At 35.5% G+C, this 27,481-nt stretch overlaps 1 protein-coding gene across 3 annotated transcripts in view; it reads right to left on the bottom strand.

The window, feature by feature from the left end:
- Window positions 1-6,882: 6,882 nt before the first annotated feature.
- LOC149798744 (replication factor C subunit 4-like) overlaps window positions 6,883-27,481 on the bottom strand; it is a 42,822-nt gene continuing 22,223 nt past the window's right edge. For 2 of the 3 annotated variants that reach the window (XM_089957610.1, XM_089957612.1), the window contains exons 8-11: window positions 22,546-22,671; window positions 18,243-18,323; window positions 12,034-12,150; window positions 6,883-8,823 (exon numbers count right to left, since the gene is read on the bottom strand). In XM_089957610.1, the coding sequence (XP_089813736.1) occupies window positions 8,725-8,823; window positions 12,034-12,150; window positions 18,243-18,323; window positions 22,546-22,671 (423 nt within the window). In that variant the 3' untranslated portion in view covers window positions 6,883-8,724. The remainder of the gene's footprint in view (window positions 8,824-12,033; window positions 12,151-18,242; window positions 18,324-22,545; window positions 22,672-27,481) is intronic. The other variant, XM_089957613.1, reaches the window with a different exon arrangement.

Below are 27,481 nucleotides of genomic sequence, written 5' to 3'. Positions count from 1 at the left end.
CGTATGCAAAAATCTGGCAAAGCTTGACCCCTTCCTGTACACAAGTGTACTTTTTTTACACTTCCTTAGCTGTGTATGTACGCTTGACACCCCCACCTCCGAATTCTGTAGAACAACCTATGTTTAATCCATGCTGAAACGATTAAGGATTAATAATATTAACATGTTTAATAAAACAGATAGTCCGCCGATGTTGAATGTCTGGCTGCATCAAAGAAATAAGCTGTGTAACTTTAAAAAGTTTGTCTAGTGTCCGCTAAAATTCAAATGCCAACTGAACCCAGTCGAACAGGTTACATATGAGACAAATTATTATCGAGGTTTCACACACAGACACCCTCATTTCTTATACATACGTACATTATCAGTAGACCAACCGCATACGCAAGTGTATGCATTTGGGTTACCCACCCCTCCATGCATACATACTAAATGTACAGCCCCTAGCATGCACATGTACTTATTTATATAACAAAGAAAAACTATTGACAAGACTCACTAGCCTTCAACCAAGTTGCAAACACATGGTCACTAACTCAAGTAGATTGAAATCTGCACTCCCCCCTTGCTAATTCCATTCTGAGTATTTTATCCTGTCTGCATGTTCAGCCACAGTTAACAAAAAGTAGACGTTCCAGATTTGTTTCCATGTTATAAGTACTTTACTGATTATTTTAATGCAGTTTCTCTATTGCTTCTATTACATATGAGAGCTACACTTTGTATTACACAGTGAAATATGTTACATTCAGTTCTGATTGGTGGTTATTGTTATTCAAATCTAAAGTATAACAGTATGGTGGAGGAGTATAAAATAAATGATATACATCTCAAGCATTCTGTAACCTGTTGGACTCTGATTAGAATAACACAAGGTCTTACTGATTAAAAGCAGTTGTGAAATGGCAGTTTGAAATTTTGGTCATGACCTTCTGCCTCTCTTGACTTTGTGCTCATATCATCGTGTATACATGTTAACAAATGGATTGTTATCCATGAAAGGTACTACATGCGTCCAATGCAAGAGGAGAGTTGGGGAAAAGGGGATAGAAGGACATGACCTGTATCAGTAGCCACTAAAAACAACACTACTACTGTACACATTTTTGAGATTGTTACATGATAAATACAAAAGCAAAGACAAATAGAGACACAAAGTACCACCAGAGTATGACTCAGTACAGCACGTGTTTGCATAAGTACAATCCCATTCACTTTTATGACCACATACATGGCTTGACATGGTAAAGAAAGCACTTGGTATACCGAATGTTACTCCATTACTTCTTCCTCTTTTTTTGTTCATCTTCACCTAACATCTCATTTGTCAACTGTTTGCCTGCTTTTGGAAATTGTTGTTTCATAAAGTTTATTTGTAATTAGCCGAAAGTCTGTATTTATGCTTTTGGTCTAATTTATAATTAATTTTTTTTTAAATGCCAATAATTTTGAAACGACACAATGCTTCCAAGCTAGCAACATTTTACACCAATAATAAATTGAATTTTCAAATATAATTAAACAGAACCATGCCATTGTGTTTTCACTGACATTTATCACCAGTTTAGAAAAATGACTACCGTATATACTCGCGTATAAGCCGACCCCCAGACTGAACAGGTATAAACACTAAAAAGCGCATGACCCGCGTATAAGCCGACCTACATCTCAAGATGCATGAGGTAAGTTCTAAATGCATTTATTTAGGCACACTTGTATTTTAAAAAATTAAACATATAATTATCTCAAGGTTGGCATGCATGATTATTAAAAAGAAACGGTATAAACTTTTTTGAAAACTAATTTATTTAATTTTGTTTTCTTATTGCTTCTGCCTAATTTAGATTTGTGTATAATTTGATCGAACGATGACAAGAATTTAGCAATCGCGAACTGCTGTAACACTACCTCTCCCTTTTGACTCGATTGTTGTTTGTTTATGTATTATTGCATTGGACATTATATATCAGTGCACTGGTAATTACATTTTTACTTTGCTTTGAAATTGTAAATACCCAACTTATTAAAATATAATCCCAGTATGACAACACAACAAACAAACAATACGGTTTGATTCAACCCTCGCAATTAGGCTATTGAACATATTTACATAATGGCGCCACCTCATGTACATTGTAGATTTGATTATGTGCTGAATTAAGTACACCCCAGGGAATTGAATTATGGGCACTATTGTGCTAAACTTTAATGATATCTCCAAAATGCACTAATAAAGTTTCTGAAATAGAGCTTCAAAAGTTATGCTAATACCATAAAAGCTGAGTTGTAGTATGCTTTGATGTAAGCAACTTTACACCATACCTGTCAACTTTCACGCTGGGAGGGAAAAAAAACTTTGAATACCACATAATTTTTGTTGTTGTTCTAGGGTTTAATGTCATTTTTAAGCACAAGATAGGCTATACATGGCAGCCAGTATAACTGGTGGAGGAAGAACCCTGGAAAACCCAGGGAAGAACCACCGACCCACGAGAAGCTACTGGCAGGCTTTCCCACGTACCCACGCTAGCCGAATCTAGTCCTCGAACAAACGCAGACAGATGTGAGATGGCAGTGATCCGAACGGTGAGCGTTTTAGACCACTCTGCCACTCGGGGCCCCGAATACCACATAATGGTAATGTGCATAACTTTTTACATTCTCTTGCGATCTCATGGCAAGCATGTATCGATGAGAAAAATAAAATATGGATCTTTCATTAAATTGAACAAATTATGAGGAATACACAGATTTGTAAGATGAAAGCAATACCTTGAAAACATAGCAGTACAGAAAATAACATTGTGGTATGTGTTGCCAGAACAGCAAACTACAATATCGCCGCACCACTTAGCACATGCAGTTATGTTAGCTAGTGTCGATCATCATTTCCAATACATCAAGCATCTTGACAAGGAGATGAGTCCAGGTCCCTGAGAAATCCCCACCTGGAAGGCACTCCAAAGTGGGGCTTAAGAGGCAAGATGGGTACATGGATTTTGTAGCTTTTTGTTGAGATCATGGGGCAAAGCATTAACGATGGGACAGATTTCCCTTTCTGCTGCCTTGTCCCCCTTGACCTTTAGACAGTTTCTGCATCAGCTGTGTGAAGGAGGAACAAGAGGCACAACCTGGAGAGGATCCTAACCTCTGATGAGGCTCGGGGTGTAGATCTGGTGGAAGGAGGCAGCAAACCTCATTTACTATCTTATCAAAAGTACACATTATCTTAGTCATGACAATTAAAAGGCTAACGAGGTGACAGCTTCCAGGAACTAGCTAGTCACACAAAAAGTGACAGTTCATTGTCCTGTCTTTGCTAAGATTGGACTATTTCACCTCAGTTCCCTCCTGGAAAAAAGAGACTATCTGTTTGAGCCTCTCTTGGCACTGGTGGCAGACTCAGTCTCCTTACCTATGTTGTGATGAAGCATGGAAGATCTAAGGCATGCAGTCCATGATATGCAGAGCCATCGGAAAACCATCCATGGGGTGGTTCATCTTCCCCCATATACTGTCTTTAAATTCACTTTGCCTGAACCATTACACTGACTTGCACTCTTGATTTCCAAGTACTGTTGAACTTGATGAAATATTTTGTAGCCGGCAGTTTTATTAGCATTTGGAGACGGTGCATATTTTGGCATGAATTGCCCCCCCCCCCCCCAGTGCTTCCTTAAATATTTCCATTAAAACATCTGGAAAAACACCATAACAATTAAACTGAAAAGGCATCATTACACCAGTCATTGCCCTGGTGGAACAATTCTGATCACCAGTAAACTGGGTTTTATATTGTTTGGATAATGTCCATGCAAATACTGGTTTGGTTTTTCAATTTAGTATTAAAAAAAATTAATTGTTGAAAATTGGTAGGTTTCAACTATAAAACAGTATGGCCTTTAAAATGCCTTTAAAATGCTATTTCTCTCCTACCAGTGGTCGAATCACATGTATGGTTTTGTCAAAACTGAGTTATACCTTCTCAACTATTAGTGTTGCTGAAACAGTTGTCACAGAAAGGAAAACTTAAGTACCTTCTCACTATTTTGAGTTTGCCTGATGCCTGGAAATCTAATAGCAAATGAACTCTGTATGCATCTTGCTGCCCCTTGGTCAGCTTGATCCCACAAAATCTGATACCTTGTGAATTCTGTATGCATTTTGCTGCCCCCCTAGTCTGTCTTATCCAAAGAAATCTTTTTACTGGAATCTGATACCATGGTAACTCTGTATGTGTCTTGCTGCCCCTTAGTCTGCACTCTATGTTTCCAAAGCACATCATTGGGAGAGGTTGTTGCTGTTTGTGTCAGCCATATCACAGGTAAGTTGCAAAACCCTGATTATCCATCACAACCTAAAAACCTCTAAAGCCAATTCCTTAAAGTGGATTACCATATTTGCGAGCCTATAAGTCAATACAGAATATAGGTCGAATTCACCAACTTTGTAAATTTTCCAACCTTCATCCATATATAAGTCAATTCAGAGTATAAGACCAGGCCAGGCCAATAACTTGGCTTTGTAATTTACACTAGTAACATCCGGTTTCATGAATATTAATGGTATCACTGTATGATATTCCATATTACCAGCAATCGTGAAACTGCATCACCGATGCTAACATGCTTGTGATTTTACTTCTGTACAAGGCACTGCTATATTCCGTTATCAATTGACACAGCTGAATAAACAGTCCATGCTTGTTTTAATTATGATATCCATTGCAACAAGAGCCACATCCCTATGCATGCTATGTACATGTTAAAGGCCTAAAGCTTTAACCTAATTATTCCAGTTGAAACCAGTCTTGAGTGCAAATTTCAACAGATGAGATAAACTCAGTGAAGCGAACAATAGGGAAATGATGCTATCCATAGGGAAATCAGAAATGTTAAGAAACAGAAAACAGAAGCATTACAAACGGAACATAAAAATACTTTTTTATTATACCTTAACATATCTATGAAAAGCTGTATCAAATTTACACAAATGAACAGTTTTATGATGCATATTATTTAACATGTCAATTATAATTGAAAGCACATCGATGTTTTAATTCATTTTATTACCTGTAGTAGTACTGTTCCACATTCTAATTAAGAAAATAATGATTAAGAGTTCACTTAATCATCTCCAATATCTGAAAATCCATTTGTTTTCGTCTTCCGTATCGGAATGAAAAATGGCAGCTATCTCAGGGCTCAGATCATTGGAAATGATCTCATTATCATCTGTTTCCATCTCATCATCCTCATCTGGCTTCTCTATCCTGCTGACAATTTTTTGCGTTAGCAAAGCCATTCACAATAGCCGATTCAGGAACTATGTCCCATGCATCCTCAACCCAATGTGCAACATAGGAATACACAGTATGCTGCATACATCCAGTGTTTGTGAAGCTGTGCTTGCCTGCCATCATCCAATGTTCCCACAACTTCCAAAGCTCTGCTTTAAAACAGAATTGTCTAATTGTTGTAATAACTTTGTCATACCACTTGGGATGATGCCTAACGTCTTATTGATTTCAATCTTCACCTGTCTCAGCACTGATGTGTGCACGCGTATAATCCATAATGAAAGACTTCTTAGTGAGGAAAAATGCAAAATGATTGATAATACTGTTTTGCAATTTTGTTTTTACAAAAATTATTAATTGTTGGTGAGAAAATACAATGATTGATGCATTAGCTCTCATTGTCATTACAATATTCACTGGGGCCCCGAGTGGTCTAAAGCTCACTCTGTTACTGATCACTGCCATCTCAACTCTGTCTGCGTAGGTTCGAGTCTCGGATTCGGCCAATGTGGGTATGTGAGAAAGCTTGCCAGTAGCTTCTCAAGGGTCAGTCGGTTCTTTCCAGGGATTTCCCGGGTTTTTCCTCCACCATTAATACAGGCTTCCATGTATAGCCTATCGTGTGCTGAAAACTGGCGCTAAACCCTACAACAACAACAACATTTACTGGTGTTTATTAACAAATGGACAAAGGACTTCACAGAACATACCTTTCAATATTATCGATAATTAGTTCTCCTGACAAAGTCTGTCACCGTAACAAAACACCACATGCATTTTAAAATGAATTCGGAAGCTCTTTGATGTTTTCTTATATAACAAAAATTACATCTCAGTACATGCTAAAGTGAAGACCACAGACCCTTGGTCAACTAGACTTATTGTTTCATTATAGTCATATAAACGTAAAATATAAAAACCTTGTCATTTTCTGTTGTAAATTTGAAAGTCAGATTCCGTTAAATCGATTTGTATACATACATGTACTATCTTTTATGTGTTTGTTCTGTTTTGACTTGGATATAATTAACATTTTATTGCAAATCTATTCAATGATATACCCCTCTATTGTCTTTACTGGCGAGTTTGAATAACAAGTAATATGTATGATCACTTGTCCTTATAATAAATTCCGTATGGACAACGGCTTCAATAGCACATTGACAGATTTTTATTTCCCTAAAGAGAGCCTCATTTCCCTACTGGCAGCCTCGCTGATTTGACATATTCTGTCGATTCTTGCTCTCAATCTGGTTTCAACTGGAATAACCAAAGTGCTAAGCATGTTTAATTACCATTTAATAACAGTGCATAGCCATGTCGTTGTTGTGACAATGTACATCATTATTAAAACAAGAATGAATTGTTGATTTAGCACCGTTTACTGATAATGGAATATAGTAGGATCGTAATACATGAGGATTATCACAATCGTCAGGTAACTCAAAATAGTCTCTTTTCTCTTTGCAAAAGCTACAAATAAAAGCCCCCTTAATAAATACCGTCTTGTACACAATTTGTTTTACATCTCTCTCTCTCATGTGCTCACACACACTCGCTTATGTGCATTAACTAAAACGTGATTTCAAGTTCTTTATTTTTTATTGCAATTTGAAAATGAGATTATTGCTGCTGTAAAAATACAAGTTGCACTTAATTTCTTGACAATGTGGACTTGTATCGTTGCATACAATTTACCAATAATACCCTTAACCAATACATGTTCAAACCATCTTAATCATTTTCTCTAGACCTACATGTAAGACCTCGACGCTGATATTTGTTTTGAATTTTGTGTGCACTAAAACATAACAACATGTGATACGTCTTACATGTAGGACTATCATTTTGCCAACATTACACAACATAACAGCTACATATGCTCTAGATGCAGATGAACTTTCACAGTGAGAGATAATCCTCTCTCTTGTTCACTAATAACAACAACAAATCGTTTGAGTACTTTTTTTTATTTATTGTAATTAGATTCTTGAGTTGAGAGTAGAATGAGACAGAAAATATGTTTACTTTGTACACTTGTACCATTAGGTTGTCGAGTAGCCCATGTTCCGTAGAATTTGTTCAGGTACAATCCCTTTATTTTTATAATCATTTATTTTACATATAATTTTTGTACACTGAAATTAATAATTATTTTTTTGTGTACGAACAATTACATGAAATACGGTAGTTTAAACCATATTTATTTGAGAAACTTTGTCAAATACAATTATAAGATTCAGGGATTCAGTAGAAAGCATAATCTACGGTATTTTATAAATGATCATAGAATGCTCGAGTTAATATGGATTACATCCCTTTGTAGGACCAATTAGATCAATGAAAAAGCTATACAGGTAATTGCTCGCACACATCCAACGGTATGCTGGAAAATCAAATATCAGTGGACCAGTTGCTAAAATGTGATCAGGAAGAATGAAGTATGGTTAAAAAGGATGAATAAAACAAAATTATTTCATCTCTTTATTTAGGAACAAACAATATGCTTTGAATTAGAACAGTACACTATAGAGTATAGACCGTAAGTGTCCTTTGCAGCCCAGTGAATTTTGTTACCGGTAATGGTTTTCTTTTATTTCATGTTTGAGAAGTAAGAAAATACACGCAGAATGAAAATTAAATGATGACAAAACTTATAAACAGTCGTATTAGTTTAAAACAATTTATTGACATAGTAATTTAACAAGACTTTGTACTTCTATATGACCTGTTTTTGATTATGCCGATTATAAAGCAATATTAATAGCATACAGGGTACTGTTCTATTCAGTCAAGTTTGTCATATGACTTTTTGCAAATTTAAATGGATTGTAGTTTCCCAAAAATTTTCAAAGTAGTTTGTTTAGGAGTAGTGATAAATTATACTAACTGATGTTCATTAGACAAATGACAACATACCATCCCACAAGTTCTTCTGGTGTAGGACTAGTACAACTAAAAATTTCTGTACAAGTTACTTTCACAAGAATGTATTACCAATGGATAAAATGAGGCTAGGTTTCTTAAACATTCTATCACTTTAGTGTACGAGATTTTGAAATTAACACATTTGCATCCAAAACTACACAACTGCCCAGGAAGCTGCATTCCTTATCTACATAAATATAAATGTCCATCAGATAGAATATGCCATCATATAGCACTGTCCTCAAAATCCATTGGTTTGTTCATTTTGCAATGATTATTTCTATTGGGGTTTTTTCCACCTCAATTGTCAAGCCTTGTTTTCATGTCTAACTTCTTCAAACTGCCAGCCCATTGTTCTTCAGCACACATATTTCCTTTACACACTTGCTGCCACTTTACCATGTGAGAGATCTGTTGGATTATAGTAATATAGATAATGATGACAGCAGACATTTATTTGCACCATTCATAAAACACTAGTCCAAACAAACTTGCTGCTACTTGTCTGCATGACAGATCTGTTGCATTATGGTTGTACAAAGAGCTATGATTTGAAGATATTCATCTGCACCATCCATCAGACACTTGTCTACAATCTGAAAATACATGTTACTATAATAAACTGCAAGACATGAAAATATTACTCATGTTAATTCATGTGAAATATACATTTCTAGGAAATTTGTAATGAATATACAGTGAAAACCATCTTGAAAAATGTTTGCTAAAGGGGTCCACCAGTCTTGAGAGAACTGATTCTTAGTACATGAATCTGTTCTGTTCTTGTCTGATGACTGTCTGAGAAATCATCATCTCAAGATCATCTTTTGATGGCAGAAGTGGAGGACTTGCAAGAGATGTTTGGTTGTAACACACAACATATAAGGAATTTTCAACAGGCCTAGAATTTAGCAGAAATTTCCTTTAGCCAGTTAGACCAGTAGATTGAGAAATTTTCTAGTCCTGCTGAATCTTGAAGAGTTCTTCGTACAAAAATACATAAGATTAACAACACTTTTATATCTTAAATGTCACAATTATTCAGAATTCATAAGTACAAATCTTGTTTTTAGAAAACCACCAGGGTTACTTACCCAGAAAATATGTTTAGTAACTCCATAGACAATGTCAGGATGGTATACTGTTATACAGCAAAAGCACAGCGAGAAGATCTTTCATACATTTGAATAGGCATTGTTTGGGTATTTAAACAAGATAACTAACTTTTCAACAAAAATGTGTCTCAATGATACTAATTCTTTGAAGATGGAATAGTTAGTCATAATATAATATGATGACCATGCAATGGCAGTTTGACAAGTCTGATTAATATAATTCAAAAACCTGTAATGAACTTTAAACTGGCTTAAAATTTAACCGAATTTTCCTTTAGACTTTTAGTCCTGAGTTTTCTCGGACCTTTCCTACCCAATTTGAAATATTCCGACATTTAGGTTGGGGTGTGAGGTCAGAGCTTATTGTCTGTCACTAGGCTGGTATTGGCTGAAACTGCAATGTTGGCATAGGGTGGCCACTTACTAAAGCCCCAAGCAAACTTAAATCACTTTACACTGAGCTGCATGAAATCGATATGAAGATGATGAAGATGGTTTATCTTTCAGGTGAATGCATATGAATTAGTTGATATCTATTGATGTTTTAAAAACAAAAATGTTAGAATTGGAGCTGATTACGTATTTTTTATTTATTTGTAATTTATTTATTTGTAATTATGACAATTAAGCTCATCTATGTTCTAAATGTAGTAAGAATTAATTAGAGTGTATGGTTTCCACTATACTTGTGTAAATCAAATGGCCAAAGTGTAAACATAACCTTAATTTATGAGGTATGGACCCTCGATTCTGGCTGGTGCAAGAATATTCGAAACAAATGAACACTTACAAAGCTTGTTATCTCAAACTAAAGAAAACAAAAAAGAACAATGTTATCCATTTTGAATAAAAACAACAGATCAAAGTTGGAAATGAAATATGGTACACTTCACTGCTTGGGCAAACATTCTGCAGAAAGACTTGCTATAAGGGCAATTTTATGTAACGGTTGTGCCACAAAAATGGAGGAAGAAGAATCAGGAGTATCAGTGAGAACATGCACAACAGCCAAGACAAAATAACCTCCTGGAACATGGTTGCCAAACCAGTGCCTGCAATGACTTAAATAACCAAGATGTGGCAGATGGACATATAGACAAGGGTAACTCTCTTATACTAAGGCAGTAAATATGTTAAAGTCAAATCACAAGCCTATTCTATTTATGAATAGCACTCCACCTATCTTACTGTCAGCTTGTAAGATAAATTTAAAAAAAAAAAATCCAACTCCCATTTTTTCCCCCATCAATGACAAGGATAAATTTGCACAAGAAAATTTAAGAACATTACTGATGACATCTCTTTTACATTTCTCTAAACATGATTAAGAAAAGGAAATCCCCAATCCAAGTTGTATGTCTCCTATATCAGGCAGTAGTTAATAAGCATTACCATACAAACAACTTTCTCTAATACATAAACCTTACTATACAAACCCCTTTTCTCTAATACATAGTTACTATGCCTTACTGTAAACAAAACAAATTTCTAATACATAATTACTATGCCTTACTGTACGAACCCCTCTTTCTCTAATACATAGTTAATAAGCCTCACTATACAAAGCCCTTTCTCTAATACACAGTTAATAAGCCTTATTATATAAAGCCCTTTCTTTAATACACAGTTAATAAGCCTTACTATACAAAGCCCTTTCTCTAATACACAGTTAATAAGCCTTACTATACAAAGCCCTTTCTCTAATACACAGTTAATAAGCCTTACTGTACAAAGCCCTTTCTCTAATACACAGTTAATAAGCCTTACTGTACAAAGCCCTTTCTCTAATACACAGTTAATAAGCCTTACTATACAAAGCCCTTTCTCTAATACACAGTTAATAAGCCTTACTATATAAAGCCCTTTCTTTAATACACAGTTAATAAGCCTTACTATACAAAGCCCTTTCTCTAATACACAGTTAATAAGCCTTACTGTACAAAGCCCTTTCTCTAATACACAGTTAATAAGCCTTACTGTACAAAGCCCTTTCTCTAATACACAGTTAATAAGCCTTACTGTACAAAGCCCTCTCTCTAATACAGTTAATAAGCCTTACTGTACAAAGCCCTTTCTCTAATACACAGTTAATAAGCCTTACTGTACAAAGCCCTTTCTCTAATACAGTTAATAAGCCTTACTGTACAAAGCCCTTTCTCTAATACACAGTTAAGAAGCCTTACTGTACAAAGCCCTTTCTCTAATACACAGTTAATAAGCCTTACTGTACAAAGCCCTTTCTCTAATACACAGTTAATAAGCCTTACTGTACAAAGCCCTTTCTCTAATACACAGTTAATAAGCCTTACTGTACAAAGCCCTTTCTCTAATACACAGTTAATAAGCCTTACTGTACAAAGCCCTTTCTCTAATACACAGTTAATAAGCCTTACTATACAAAGCCTTTTCTCTAATACAGAGTTAATAAGCCTTACTATACAAAGCCCTTTCTCTAATACACAGTTAATAAGCCTTACTGTACAAAGCCCTTTCTCTAATACACAGTTAATAAGCCTTACTGTACAAAGCCCTTTCTCTAATACACAGTTAATAAGCCTTACTGTACAAAGCCTTTTCTCTAATACACAGTTAATAAGCCTTACTACATACACCCCTTTTCTCCAATACACATAAATCATACATCAACACATTTTCCACATGCTACAACGAGACTATACTTGTCTAACTTACAGCAAGTTTGTCACAGATAATAGATTTCTGCTTGTCCCCAAGTTCATCTGACACTACAATCTTATCATGGATCTGGTTTATTAACTGCATTCCAGAGTGACCATTATAAATCTGTTCCTGCAAAGACAACAAGACAGTCCTCACTTTAAACATGATGGTTTCCTTGCAGGTTTTCACAAACCATAAATAACTGCTATAACCTAGGATCGACATCGGACACCTAAGCATTGAATAATAGCAACAACCTAGGGTCTACATTGGATACCTAAGCATTGAATAATAGCAATAACCTAGGGTCTACATTAGCTACCTACTATAACCTAGGGTCTACATTGAATACCTGAGCTTTGAATAATTGCAATAACCTAGGGTCTACATTGGATACCATAGCATTAAATAATAGCAATAACCTAGGATCTACATTGAATACCTAAGCACTGAATAACTGCTATAACCTAGGATCTACACTGGACACCTAAGCATTGAATAATAGCAATAACCTAGGGTCTACATTGGATACCTAAGCATTGAATAATAGCAATAACCTAGGGTCTACATTGAATACCTAAGCAGTGAATAACTGCTATAACCTAGGATCTACATTGGACACCTAAGCATTGAATAATAACAATAACCTAGGGTCTACATTGGATACCTACTATAACCTAGGGTCTACATTGAATACCTAAGCTTTGAATAATTGCAATAACCTAGGGTCTACATTGAATACCTAAGCACTGAATAACTGCTATAACCTAGGATCTACATTGGACACCTAAGCATTGAATAATAGCAATAACCTAGGGTCTACATTGGATACCTAAGCATTGAATAATATCAATAACCTAGGGTCTACATTGAATACCTAAGCAGTGAATAACTGCTATAACCTAGGATCTACATTGGACACCTAAGCATTGAATAATAACAATAACCTAGGGTCTACATTGGATACCTACTATAACCTAGGGTCTACATTGAATACCTAAGCATTGAATAACTGCAATAACCTAGGGCCTACACTGAATACCTAAGCATTGAATAACTGCAATAACCTAGGGTCTACATTGGATACCTAAGCATTGAATAATTGCAATAACCTAGGGTCTACGTTGAACACCTAAGCATTGAATAACTGCTATAGCCTAGGGTCTACATTGGACACCTAAGCATTGAATACATACAATAACCTAGGGTCTACATTGAATATCTAGGAATTGAATAACTGCAATAACCTAGGGTCTACATTAAATACCTAAGCATTGAATAACTGCAATAACCTAGGGTCTACATTGGATACCTACTATAACCTAGGGTCTACATTGAATACCTAAGCATTGAATAATTGCAATAACCTAGGGCCTACATTGAATACCTAAGCACTGAATAACTGCAATAACCTAGGGTCTACATTGGATACCTAAGCATTGAATAATTGCAATAACCTAGGGTCTACGTTGAACACCTAAGCATTGAATAACTGCTATAGCCTAGGGTCTACATTGGACACCTAAGCATTGAATACATACAATAACCTAGGGTCTACATTGAATATCTAAGCACTGAATAACTGCAATAACCTAGGGTCTACATTAAATACCTAAGCATTGAATAACTGCAATAACCTAGCGTCTACATTGGATACCTACTATAACCTAGGGTCTACATTGAATACCTAAGCATTGAATAATTGCAATAACCTAGGGCCTACATTGAATACCTAAGCACTGAATAACTGCAATAACCTAGGGTCTACATTGGATACCTAAGCACTGAATAATTGCAATAACCTAGGGTCTACGTTGAACACCTAAGCATTGAATAACTGCTATAGCCTAGGGTCTACATTGGACACCTAAGCATTGAATACATACAATAACCTAGGGTCTGCATTGAATATCTAAGCATTGAATAACTGCAGTAACCTAGGGTCTACATTGAATATCTAAGCATTGAATAACTGCAATAACCTAGGGTCTACATTAAATACCTAAGCATTGAATACATACAATAACCTAGGGTCTACATTAAATATCTAAGCATTGAATACATACAATAACCTAGGGTCTACATTGAATATCTAAGCATTGAATAACTGCAATAACCTAGGGTCTACATTAAATACCTAAGCACTGAATAATTGCTATAACCTAGGGTCTACATTGGACACCTAAGCATTGAATAACTGCAGACCTGCCAACCCTGATGAGTCCGTCTCAGTAAGGCAGTTGATTTTTTCTGTAAGATTGACCAGTTTTCAGTAAAGTGTAACAAAATATCAATAACTGCTATTGCAAAGCTGGAGAACATAATTAAGAGTTCGACACATCGACGATAAACGTTATGTTCAACTGAAAAGTTTGTAAAGTACATGATGTCTTTATTTACCACTAGTACAGCAGCACAAACTCTAGTTCCAAACCCTATGCAGTTCAATGATTTGTTGCCATCTCTCACTTGACATAATTCTTGGGAAATTCTTTTCAATTTCACATGACGATGGCAATCATATCTTCTGCCACAAGATATATTGGCTTGTGATGTCAAATAATGTAACTGTGTCCTTTCCCACTTTTATTCACAAGAATCTGAATACTCCTTTTTATTCTTCTGTGTTGATTATTAACACTTTTCTAGAAGCTTATTTTTCCTTTTGTCATAAACATGCCTCGCTTTCTGGACACCATTATTAAAAATTCTATAATCAACAGTTTGGTCATGCAGATGTGTCACATTTACAAACAGGTGCAGTTTAAAACCTCTGGGGTGCTGCTGTAAAGTTAGTCTGGTTCCCTGACTAATTTCACTAAGATGAAAACCAGGTCCAAATAAAACCTGGATGAACCAATTATCCAGATTTTTCAGCAACGATCATTTTTCCGTAGTTTTTGCTAGTTTGCTGTAAATCTGTATTTTAAGGGTAATTTTCTTAAGACTTATGGCAAAATCGTAAGAGATGGCAGGTCTGTAATTGCAATAGCACAGGGTCTATACTGGATACCTAAGCATTGAAGAATTGCAATAACCTAGGGTCTACATTGATACCTAAGCATTGAATAATAGCTATAACCAAGGGTCTACATTGGACATCTAAGCATTGAATAATTGCAATAACCAGACATGATTTTGATATTCACCACCAAAAAAGATGAAAACCTGAAAGGGGGATTTGATTTGGGGGTCCTCCCTCAACAGGGTGTCGAGGGGCAGCACCCTTGATCCAGGGGTACAAAAATGCATTTTACAATCATAAAAAACTGCTCCTGGTGCAACTTATGATCATAATATATAACAAAATAATCATTTCAAAAACTAAAAATTTTCAACTTGAATAATTTCACAATATTTATTGTCACATGAATTTGTTCTCCATTTCTGTTGGTACTTAAGTTACTTCATGTGCATGTCAGTGTTCATATCGTAATTAAGTCAAAATAATTTCTCAATTTTTGCAGCAAATATATTATACTTCTCTCTTTTCATAACAAATCTGTAAAATAAACACCCAAGTACATCAACTATATACAAATAATCCCATACATTCACTTGTCTTTTTCTCCAATGGACATAACCTGTTGATATTCCAGTCGAGCTCTTTTTGCCGCCTTGGCAAATATTTGTTTAGCCTTTCTTTTTGACTGACTTTTTTTGGCTCAATGAGCAATCAGTTCTTCTCCTTCTCAATGAGAGCCTTTTTTCCTTTCAAGCTGGTGCTTGTATTGGTGACATGCAGTGCACATATTCTGACAGAGCTACATCTGTTCTCTTGTGCAAGAAATCTTTCTTCTTATAGTAATTAACTGCACTTTTTCCAGATGCCTTCTAAGCTTCAATTTTTCCGTATGCAGCTTCTTTTGTAGGTGCCATTTTAAAATCTTCCAACCGCGATTATTGTAGAGCAGAGGTTACAAAATACCAGTGCTCTAGCTTACAGTTTTCGTATAAACTGACCAACTAAATTACCATCAACTTTTCACACCAGCGTTCCCATTTCGATACGGTTTTTAAACCTTTATCTGAACTTCTTGTCTCATAGTCTCTTTCAACAACTCGGGACGCCATGTTTTTGCTGCAAGCACGCTTCTTCTTTCCATAGCCATCAGTTTCCATTACATGAAGATTCACTGGATGACTTTAAAATTTCAACCATCAGAATACTCTTTACAAGAATCGTGGGCTAACTAATATAATGAATGAATACGTTACAGGGGTCGTTGTGGACTGGGACCAAACAGACCATTAAAAAAAAACGGATCATAGATGATAAAAATAACCCGGCCTATAACAAGAAAAATTGGATTTCAGTCAGGAGAAAAGCAGAATTCTGCTTTAAAACGGTGAAAAATCATGTCTGAATAACCTATGGTCTACATTGCATACCTAAGCATTGAATAACTACTATAACCTAGGGTCTACATTGGGTACCTAAGCGTTGAATAATTGCTATAACCTAGGGCCAACATTGGACACCTAAGCACTGAATAACAGCTATAACCTAGGATCTACATTGGATACCTACTATAACCTAGGGTCTACATTGAATACCTAAGCTTTGAATAATTGCAATAACCTAGGGCCAACATTGGACACCTAAGCACTGAATAACAGCTATAACCTAGGATCTACATTGGATACCTAAGCAATGAATACAGGTTATAAGCAAGTCTACATCGGACATCTGAAGTGCAAGTTATTTTGCAGTAGTTCTCCAGCACTTTGCAAAGTGCAACACCAAACTGCAATTGGACAGATGCACAGACACAAAAAAAACAAAACAACAGAATTTATGAAAATAAATTGTCACATAAGCAACATAATGAAATTGTCTTTTAAATTCAATGAATCTTCAAGCAATGTTCATTTAGCACAGGGAATTTGAGGGCTGACTGGGTAGTACAAGCAAAGGAAAGTATTTTCTCATGGCAAGGATGTCATTTAAGGAAGACAAGAAGAAAGTAAAATAAAATAGGCAAAATACCTACAATTTTTCTCAGACTAAAAGTCACGACTCAATATACACTTGCCCTTAACTTTCATAAACTTTAACAGAGGGGCCTATCAGAGGAGAAAGTAAATTGTTTTTGCAAATTCAGTTACTCCAAGAATACAAACTCAATTATGTTAATATTAGGTTATAAACACTACCAGCCAAATTCAAGAATCCCAGAAAGATGAAAATTCCATCTTGTCTGTCAATATACCAAACAGAAAGGAAAAACCCAGCTAACTAGATGTTGACCAATGAGGATAACTGTATTTGCAGGGTTTGATCAATAACCAAGCTGGCATCAGTTTAAAGAGCCAGGTGCAAAAGTAGTTGAACAAGAAATCAACATCAGTATGATGCCGTCTGTTGAATTTTTTTTGTTGCTGACTGGTCAATTTCTGCTCACCAGTTTCTGAACACTTGTTAAAAATTTTGTTTTACTATTGATAGTGGAAGCTATATTTGATGGCAGACTGGCAACATTGGTACAAATTTTAAAGTCAGAATGCCTTTTATCTGTAAAGTGTGGTCAAATTCTTTTGAGCAATTATTTGTATAAGTCATTTAAATGTTTTTCTATAGTTTAGCAAAAGTGGCCATATTCAATGCCAATGCTTAGGGTTTAAAATATACCTGGCACCCAGAGAAGGCACTTTTGAAATCGATACCCGAGTACTCGGATTACTCAAAAGAGTTTATATGAAGATGATACAGAATTCTAAATTGCATGCAGAGTGACCATTCCACATCAAAAGTGCCTTCCCCAGATTTGGTCCAATTCTATTCAGCAGTTTTGGATCACAAGTTCTTGAACAGTTGTTTTTAATATTTTTAATAACAGCTACTGTATTAGATGGTGGATCAGCATTATTCTTTTGTACAAATCTGAAACGTCTTTGATCCAGGATGCTTTCTGTCAAATGTGACCAAATTTGTTCCGTCTTTGTTGAAGTTATTTAACCCAAGTAATGAAACAGGAGGACATTTCATTCTATCACCAATGTGCCCACCAACAATCGACTCCTGTTACATCCAACATCTGAACTTTCTCTCCGGAATGGTACATAACATCCAACGTTTTGAACTCACTCTTTGGAACAGGACATCACATCCAATGTTTTGAACTCACCCTCTGGAACAGCTTTTTATGCATAGGCACCACCTAATAAACTGGTGCATTTTGCAAACTATGGAGGCATATATTCTCTAGATGCAGACTCACCTTTATTGTTTTATCCAGCTTTTCATACGAGTCTGAATGGCAAACTTTGATAATTTGATCTATTACTTCAGCTGGAACTACCTGCAACGGGAAAGTCGAACATCAAAATTGTCCATGAATTAATGATTACAAGGCTCATGAATTAATGATTAAAAAGGACCATGAGTTATTGAGTAAAAAGGTTCATGAATCATTGACTGACAAGGTCCATGAATTATTGCCTAAAATAATCCATAAATTAAGGACCAGAAAAGCACAATAATGTCGAATGATCTGCACTGAAAGCATAACTCAGCTGTACAAATGTAACATGATTGGTACATTACCTATCTGTCCCAAGTGCAATAGTCCTCTCTATGTAGGCCTCACTAGCAAGGCACTGATGTCTCTGGAAATTATTGACCAGCATGTCTCAATGATATTGACCTTGGATTGTGGTTTTGATTTAATTTACTATGAAGAAACTGTTATTCTTTTGTTAGACTTACCGTAACCTTTGATCGTGTGAACTAATAATCTATAGGCCTCTAAGTGCAAACCATGCATGAAATTTGATCAAGGACTAACTCTAAACATTATTGTTCTAAGCCCATTATTTTTCTCAAGTCAATTACTTTGACCATCAACTGTTTGACTCCAAAATCAAAAAATCTCTTTCTTTACATTAAGTGCAAGCTCTCCAAAAGCCATGGTTAAGGTATGCAGTTTAAAATTAAAGTTCTTATGCTAAACACATTTTTCTTCTTTCAGTCAGTGACCCTGACATTTGACCTTTTGACTCTAAAATCAATTCATTTCTTTACTGCACAATCATAAGCCAACTACAACTTCTGGTCATGGTACATGGTCAAGAACTTGCATTTTCTGTGCAGAAACAATCATTCATTTTTCAGTCAATGGGCTTGACATTTAACCTTTTCACCTTGAAATCAAGTCTTCTTAACTACTTTAAATGCAAGCTATTCACAAGTTCAGTAGAACCAGAGTTGTAATGTGAAAATCATTTTTCTTCTTGTGGCACGCATACAATAGAAATTTATATAAAAAAAATATTACATCAAAAGTCAATGAAAGAGAATTGTGTTCTAATGACCAAAAAATGTCGGAAATCCAAAAGTCTGTTTCTTCCCTCTTTTTGCTGAGGATTAAAACCATCTTGAACCAACAACACACCACATTTGGTAATAAAAATATTCTAATCTTTCTCAAAGCCTCTAACCTTTAACCTGATGTCATGGATTAAAAAAAATCATAAAACTTCCCTCAAATACTGTCCATACATTCCTCTAAGGTTTCTCTATTCCGTAATGAACATTCCTGGAAAAACTTACTGAACAGCACCATTCAAGGTGATCTTCAGACAAATCCAGACAGGAGTTTGATATAAAAAATATCATTCATACAGTTTTGAGTTGTCATGCTTAAAACTCAAGCCATTACCAATAAAAACCCCAAGTCAAGATTCTTGACCTTGAAATCATTGTCAGACTATTTACAAACAATAAAGACTGGTCAAAATACATGTACAGATAAATCATTGTGTTCATATACTATATGAAGCGACATTTGACTTGGTTTGCGTCAGATATGTACCATTCATTCAAAACTAATAATGTGAAAGTAAAATCCTAATGTTAATACCTCCGTTCCTTCAAGAGAAATAGCAATAACAGTTTCACATGCTCACCATGATTACCATTTTGGAGGTCTGATCAATACCATTTTCATTCAGGACATGCAATATACAGTTCGAACTGAAATCCCATGGTGATATAAAAAGATCTTTAAGATATGGAACAGTATCCTTTTGATAAAGGACCAACTACAAGACGTCTTTTAGTGAAATCCATATTGATTAGCAACCCCCCAATTTGTTTAAGATAATAAAAATGAATGAAACTCATTCTAGATGAAAAACTCATTGAAACATCTTCAGAACAGATTTAAATTATCAAAATATCTACACCAGAACCAAAGTTGCAATAATTTATTGTTGACAAAATTTTGTCATTTTCAGAATTTTTAGTCTTGTATAATGCCTGACTTGTTTTTCTTGATAGCAGACTTAAAACCAAAATGTCTTCTGTAAAATGTAATTTTTGTATTTTTAAAGATATTGCCATAAAATTTTGGTATTTCAGAGAAAAATTTTGTATTGCTATGAAATTTTGCATTGCTTTGTAAATTTTGCATTGTTATCTAAATTTTGGCGTTGCTATGAAATTCTGCATTGCTATCTAAATATTCCTGCTGAATCTTTTGCTGTCAGATACTTCGTATGTATAGATGGTAATGTGATAGTGAAGACAAAAACATAAAAATTGTACCATTTACAAAATTTCTCATAAGTGAACATTTACAAAATTTCTCATAAGTGAAGGTTGATCTTTGTCATCTCTCTTATTTACAACTGAGTAATGTCCAGTTCTGCTTTCTAATGATTTCAGTTTTTAGCTTGTTCACTTATTTTATTTCCAAAGTTTGTTTCTGCATCGTTTTTTTAATTTGGTTGTTTTAGACTGAGGATATCTTTACTGTGACAGCTTCTTTCTCATACTCTTTCTGAGTATTCATACTTAAATGAAACCATAAGCTTTCCCCAAATACAGATTGAATGTTATTTGATGATTCATTGGTTGCTACTTGATTAGGTTGCTGGTGGTTCAAACATGTTTTCCAAGAGGTATGATACATTTTAGAAGCCTGCAATTGGACTAACTTGATTCTGAGTTCGCAAAGTCTGGGAAACTTTGTTGCTGATGATTTCTGATTCACTATATTGAATCCTGGGTCCAACTTTTAAAATGACATTAGGAAGTTAACTAGCAGCTCTCTCAAGGAAAATACTAATTTCAAGTACAACTCTAGTGGATACAGGCTCTTGATTATGGACTTGATTCAATATTCTTTCATTTTGTCAAATCAACTTTCTGGCTGAAGGGGCCAGGATAATACATTCATAATTCCAAAACGGCTTAGAAATCAAGATTATCATAATCATATTAGGGGCCGTCCATTTAGTATGTACGCATGGAGGTGGGTTAACCCAACTGCATACACTTGCGTATGGAGGGGTCTACTGATATTGTATGTACGCATAGGAAAGGGGGGGCAGGCCTCAATAATAATTTGTCTAATGCATAACCTGTTCGACTGGGTTTAGTCAGCATTCGAATTTTAGCAGACACTAGACAAACATTTCAAAGTTACACAGCTTTTTTCTTTGATGCAGCCAGACATTCTATGTCGGTGGACTATCTGTTTTATTAAACATGTTAGGTGGGGGTGTAAAAAGGTATGCATATGTACAGGTGGGGGGCGGGGTCAAGCTTTGCCAGGTTTTTGCAAATGTACTAAATGGATGGCCCCTTATTATTTTTAACAAGTGTTTACTGTAAGAAAGAGACGAATAAATTAGTATAAACTATTGAAGTATGCTGAACAGGAATATTATATGGAAGGTGTAATTTTCATAGCATACATACATAAATATTCAAAACAATTATTTTAGTTCACAATTTTTAATCATTATATTCTGAACCAAACTGTCTTTTCTGTAAAAAGTAATAACTGTAATAATAAAGAACTCACAAAAGATTACATTTGACTGAGAAAACTAAATTCATAAATTCAACACTTTATCTGGGATTCTGAATGGTCATCAAGAACGATTCTCTTGATTAATTTGCAAAAATGTTATGCATCCAGACTGCATTTTAAATATAGAAGAATAATTTTATACTTTGATGATGGCATAAGATCAATAGTTTTTTCTCTCAATATATCTTCAGTATTGGCTAGTGATATTTTAATTCTTCAATTTCAGCATTAACCATAATTCAGTTTTCTTATTGGCTAGAAATTTTCGTGAATATTTCAAGTCCTTAACTCGGCTGCATAATTTTCAAACTTAATTACACATGAGGAATGCTCCTCTCCCAAATTTCATTTGTTTTCCTCAAATGGGTTTTTGCGTAATCTTGCTAACTAGGTTTTTGTTAAAAAGACAATGCCCAAAAGTTCATCAATGTGGGACCATAACAAATCTGAACATTACTCCCTCTTCCTGGTAGATGTTAAGGGAACAGGTGTCAACAATCCTTAACCTTGAATACATAAATTATACTAAAGTGGAATGCCAATGTTAATTTGCCAAGTTATGCCATTACTAATTAATCTGCCCATTTATGCCAATACTAATTTGCCATTTTATGCCATTACTAAAAAGCCATATAACAAAAAAGACGAGGCTTTAAAAGATCAAAAACACCATCTAATTTTTAATAGTACACAACCTACTTACTCCTGCAATTTCATAGATATCATCCTTGGTGATGGTCTCTTCTCCTTTAAATCTAGAAGCACTCTGGAGATGTGTGATAGCTTTTCGTAAATCTCCTTCAGAAGTGTCAAGTAAGGCTGTAAATGCCTTTAAAACATGAAAAGATTGATACAAATTTGATAATAAATACACCTCAAAAGCATTCAACATATACATAATTTATATATACAATTGGGGTATTTTTTCACTTGCAATTTCAATTATTTCAACATCTGCAGCAAGGACATTATAATACTAAGTCATTTTCAAGATGCATTAACTCAAAACATTAACCTGTGAAACAGGAAATGTAAATGCTACAAGTTACAGACATAAAATCTTTAAGAATGGTTAACAATTTGCTCATGTAAATATATTCACCCCTTTCCCACATCCCAACCCTACATACACAATGGAAATGTGCCTATAGAACTATGTAAAAAATACACACACACCCACAAACTGACACAAGTTGTAAAACTTATAAAAGTGCAATGACTCGTGAATACAACTGTTTGCTGTTACCATTACAAGCATGAAAAGTTATATCCTTTACCACAACCACCCAGTGACATAAAAGGTTGAACCAGTAGTGGTTCATCAGGATAAAATGCTGATATTATTTACTATCATTTCTGATTCTATTGTAATAAAACATAATTATGTAATGAACAGAGAATGTGACTTGAACCTCTGTCATACTTTTTTTTGTAAACTGTGTCGTCTTTTTTTTTTAGGGGGGTAGGGGGTACTAATTTTAATTAGGCTATACTTACCTGCTACTACTGCAATGCTTTCCTTTCTGGGACTCTAATCCCCAGTCAATGCTAATTGAAAAGAACATGATCCCAGTCCAACTCCTTAGTTACAGTCGACATTTGGAACACCATTCACTTTTGACTTGGACCTCAAGTATAGACATCAGAGTGGGGTCGAAGAGGGAACCCTGGCAATAGTAGCAGAATGAGGCTGAAAGTGTCTTCCATCTTATGTGCCAATGTTGTTCAACAAGGCCAAAAGTGCCTTCTGTCTGATGTGCCAATGTTGTTTCACGAGGCCGAAAGTGCCTTCCAAAGACTTGCCAACCCCAACGAGAGTCAAGGGAGATTTTGAAAAATTTTCAGGGATATTTCAATTATTGCAGGGAGGATTTCATCAAGGGAGAAACATGTTGAACACGTTTACAAAAAGTGAATGGTTTTCAAATAAACATGTACTATTTCAATTCTAAAATGGTTTATTTCTAGATAATAAACAACAATATATAAATAACAGACTGAGCAAAACTTAACAGTGAAGAACATCAATTAACACTACTCTTGGAGAGACATGGTTGTTGCTTCATTGCATATTTTAAGCATAACTTTGTCAAACTGTCTCTCTGAGCAAACAATACTTTCTTGTTTAACATCAAGAAGACTTTCTAATGTCTCAGTTTTCATACTGCTCCTATTCTTCCTCACAAAACTAAATATTCTTTCACAGGATGCATTGCTTTGAGGGATGGCGAGGATATGGCTCATCACTTTGGCAAGAAGTCCAAATTTTGCTTGACCCATGCTATCTCTGATCTCACCAATCTTCATCCAAGTTTGGTCCATGACAGCTGCTGAATTAGGCTCCAGCATTCCAGGAGGTAGTTGTTCAACTTGGTATAGAGAAAACTGCATTTGCAGCTGATCTAGTGAGGCTCCTGCCGGCACGACTGCTGGAAACCACTTCACAAAGAAATCCAGCTTTGCGAAGCTGATGAAGGGCCTCTTTGTCACATCTGCTACAACTGCATTTTTAAGTCGAGGTTCTGAAATATTTCCATGCTTAATTAGATAGTTATATGCTGTTGTAAAGAAGGCTTTTATAGAGGTAAAGAACGAGTCATGATTTTCTTTAGGAAGTTTTCATTCCTGCATGAAGCTCCGAGCTGCTTGACCAATCATTATTTCTTCATCATTCTTGATGCTGTATCCAATCTGGAAGTCAACAGATTCTGTATCCATGTAGATCATGGCAGAAGGTTTCACAAACATGGCCATAATATGCTTGATAAGCTCTTTTATCTGAGCAGCCTGTTTGCGGATCATTGCACTGACTGCAGCTCAAGCTTCACCCTGTCAAAAAAGGGAATGATGAAGTCCAAGAAGAGGAGGTTCAACTTAAAAGTCCTAGACCTTAAATTTTCCAGAACTCTCTGCTTCCTAGAGTGGCTGGCTTCCACACTTTATCTTGTTTTGACTTCTTTAGTGGCAGACTTCTCCTCTTTGCACTCTGCCTTAAAGAAGGCTGTAAGTGGATGCCACTGCTTGAGTACCCATTTTGTAATTTTTCCAAGAGACAGCCACCTAGTACTGCCATGCTTGCACACCTTAGTGATATCAACACCTGCTTTTTCTTGGCAATGTATGAATGCATGCATCCTATTGGTGCTCTTTTCCATGTAGTAATGAAAGAACGATTCTACATTAACAGTAAGCTCCTTGAAAGCCCATGCTCAAGCCAAGTGGAGTCGATGACAAGTGCAACCAGTTGCATTTAACTCTTGGCTGCTTTTGCAGCAAAAATTCATAGGCACCACTCTTAATTCCCATAACATTGGCATTGTCTTGGTGAATGCAACGCAATTCTTCCAAAGGATGCCTTTTTCCTCAAATTTGTTGTCAATCATTTTTGCGTGTTTCCCCTGTTCCATTTTCTGTGCACCCCAATAATGTTAGAAGTTTTGTTTTTGTATTTCCATTTTCACTATAGCAAACAATAAGTGGGTATAATTTGTCTCCCCTGTCAATGCTACCATCTGTAGCAATGTTAAATGGCCCACTTTTCATTGTCTGCAGCAATGCTAAATGGCCCACTTTTCACTGTCTGAACTAAAGTTTCTGTAGAAGCTGCTGCCAGTTCCTTAACAATACATGTTGTCTTTGTTCATCCACACTGATATTTTTTAATGCTGTCATATGCTGAATGGGATGGATGCAGGAAAATAGCCTTGAAAAGGGCACCTGCATGATCAGCTGCAGACAGAGGGATATTATGTTCAATGAGAAGCACAGTAAAAAGTGCTTCAACTTTGGTAACAGCTTCTTTAAGAGATGAATCCACAAGTTTGAAAAAATTTGACACATCCTGGGCGTTTCTCTTTATCTATGCAGATGTTAAGTGCCTATGAAATAAAGTACATGAAATTTAAAATACTGACTCAGAAACAAACCATAACAAAATATAAATTGCATTCATTCACAAAAATGAATTGCATTTAATTTTTCTTACTTTTTATTAAAACTTCAGGCATAATTAAGTATTTGTTTCTCTTCCCGATCTTACTATATATCTTAGGCAAGTAGATGTAGTTCTTAGGAAAGAGCTGATAAATCTAATATGTTAAAGTATATTTTCGGGTTTACGGTTAAATAATAATAATAATAATAATAATAATAATAATAATAATAATGAAGTCTTAGTATTTTCATTATAAGCAGATATATCGATTCAATTGTCATTTGTTCAACTGTACCTGATTTAACCGATCTATCTGTGTATACTAATTTCTCTAAATAAAAAATAATCATAATTTTAATGCTGGCACTCAAATTACAATTTGCATCATACAATTAAGGCCATAAAAAATAAACAGTAAGATTAAAAACTTACTTTTGTGACTGGAGATGTCGATGACAATCATCATGTCCACCAATGGCAACAATGAAACATGAATTGCACATTTTGCAAAATGCTGTATGTTTATCACTTCCACGAGTCAGGCATGGAAATTCCAGGCTATAAGAAGCTTGGAAAGAAGTTTATATATTTCTAACTTTCCAACTTCATCTGAATCTCTCTTCTTCTAAGACACTGTAGATGAGATCACCAAACATATGGTTCATGTTTGCACACGTTTCAAAGAATTTCTGCGCACTTCCGGTCCTACACGCTGGGGAATTTCCAAAACATTTTGCGTGAAACTCAATGGATTTTTCCCAATTTTTAAAAATATGAAACGAATTTTATCTGGGAGAAAAAAAATAATAATGCGGAGATGCGGTTGAATTCAGGGAGTCTTCCGCAAACAATGGGAGGGTTAGCATGTCTGGCTTCCATTTGATTTGCTAAAGATAGGTGGTAAAAGCAGGAGGCAGTCTGAAACCGACAGAAGGCAGTTCTCATAACATCATCCAAAGATGAGCGAGTCAAACAGGCCCAGAATGCAGCAATAGTCCTAGCCTCATGTGTTTAATTCTCATGAAAGTAAGGTTTTACTCAGTAAGGGGCTGACAAGCTCTCTTTATAGAGAGAACAATGGTGGCTTGCAAAATAGAAAAACCCTTACACAATTCTGACCAACCCTTCTCCATTTAGAGAAAATCCAAATTTAAAGCCCTAACTGGGCAAAGTAGATAATCTTGATTATCCCCAGCAGAAAATCAGAATGATTGTAAAGTAATATCAGCATCATATCTTGAAAAGTCTCTACAATGTTTTACTTTACATGTCATGGAGTGATTGTGGTAAGGAATATAACTTTTCATTGTTGATACAGGTAGCAGCAAAAAAGCAAACTGAGAATCTCAACAGGAAGTGGTAGCTGATTCTTAGTCAGAAACCCAAGTAGGCAAAGAAATGGAACTAAATCAGAAATATAAACAACCCTATTCCACTGACAGGCATGAAGCTATCTCCTTCTGCCTAAAGACAACAAGAATAGCAGGAAGAGTCTTATGGGTATGGTTCTTTAAGGAAGCTGAAACTTTCTGCCTTTTTCGATACCAGAAAAAATCCAGATAGAGAAAGCCCGAGTTTGATCAACTTCCACCCTATTGACTGTTCCATTTTGCAGAATGGTCTTTACCTATTCTCCTAACTGAAGCAGTTTTGACTTGCTAAAGAAGATCAGGGTCTGTGGTAGGCATGTTCCTGGAAATGAAGC

This window comes from Sinohyriopsis cumingii, chromosome 5 (assembly GCF_028554795.1).
Source record: "Sinohyriopsis cumingii isolate HCF-2022 chromosome 5, ASM2855479v2, whole genome shotgun sequence".
Lineage (NCBI taxonomy): Eukaryota > Metazoa > Mollusca > Bivalvia > Unionida > Unionidae > Sinohyriopsis > Sinohyriopsis cumingii.
Note: the sequence above shows the minus strand (reverse complement) of the source record. Positions and strands in the feature narration are given on the sequence as shown.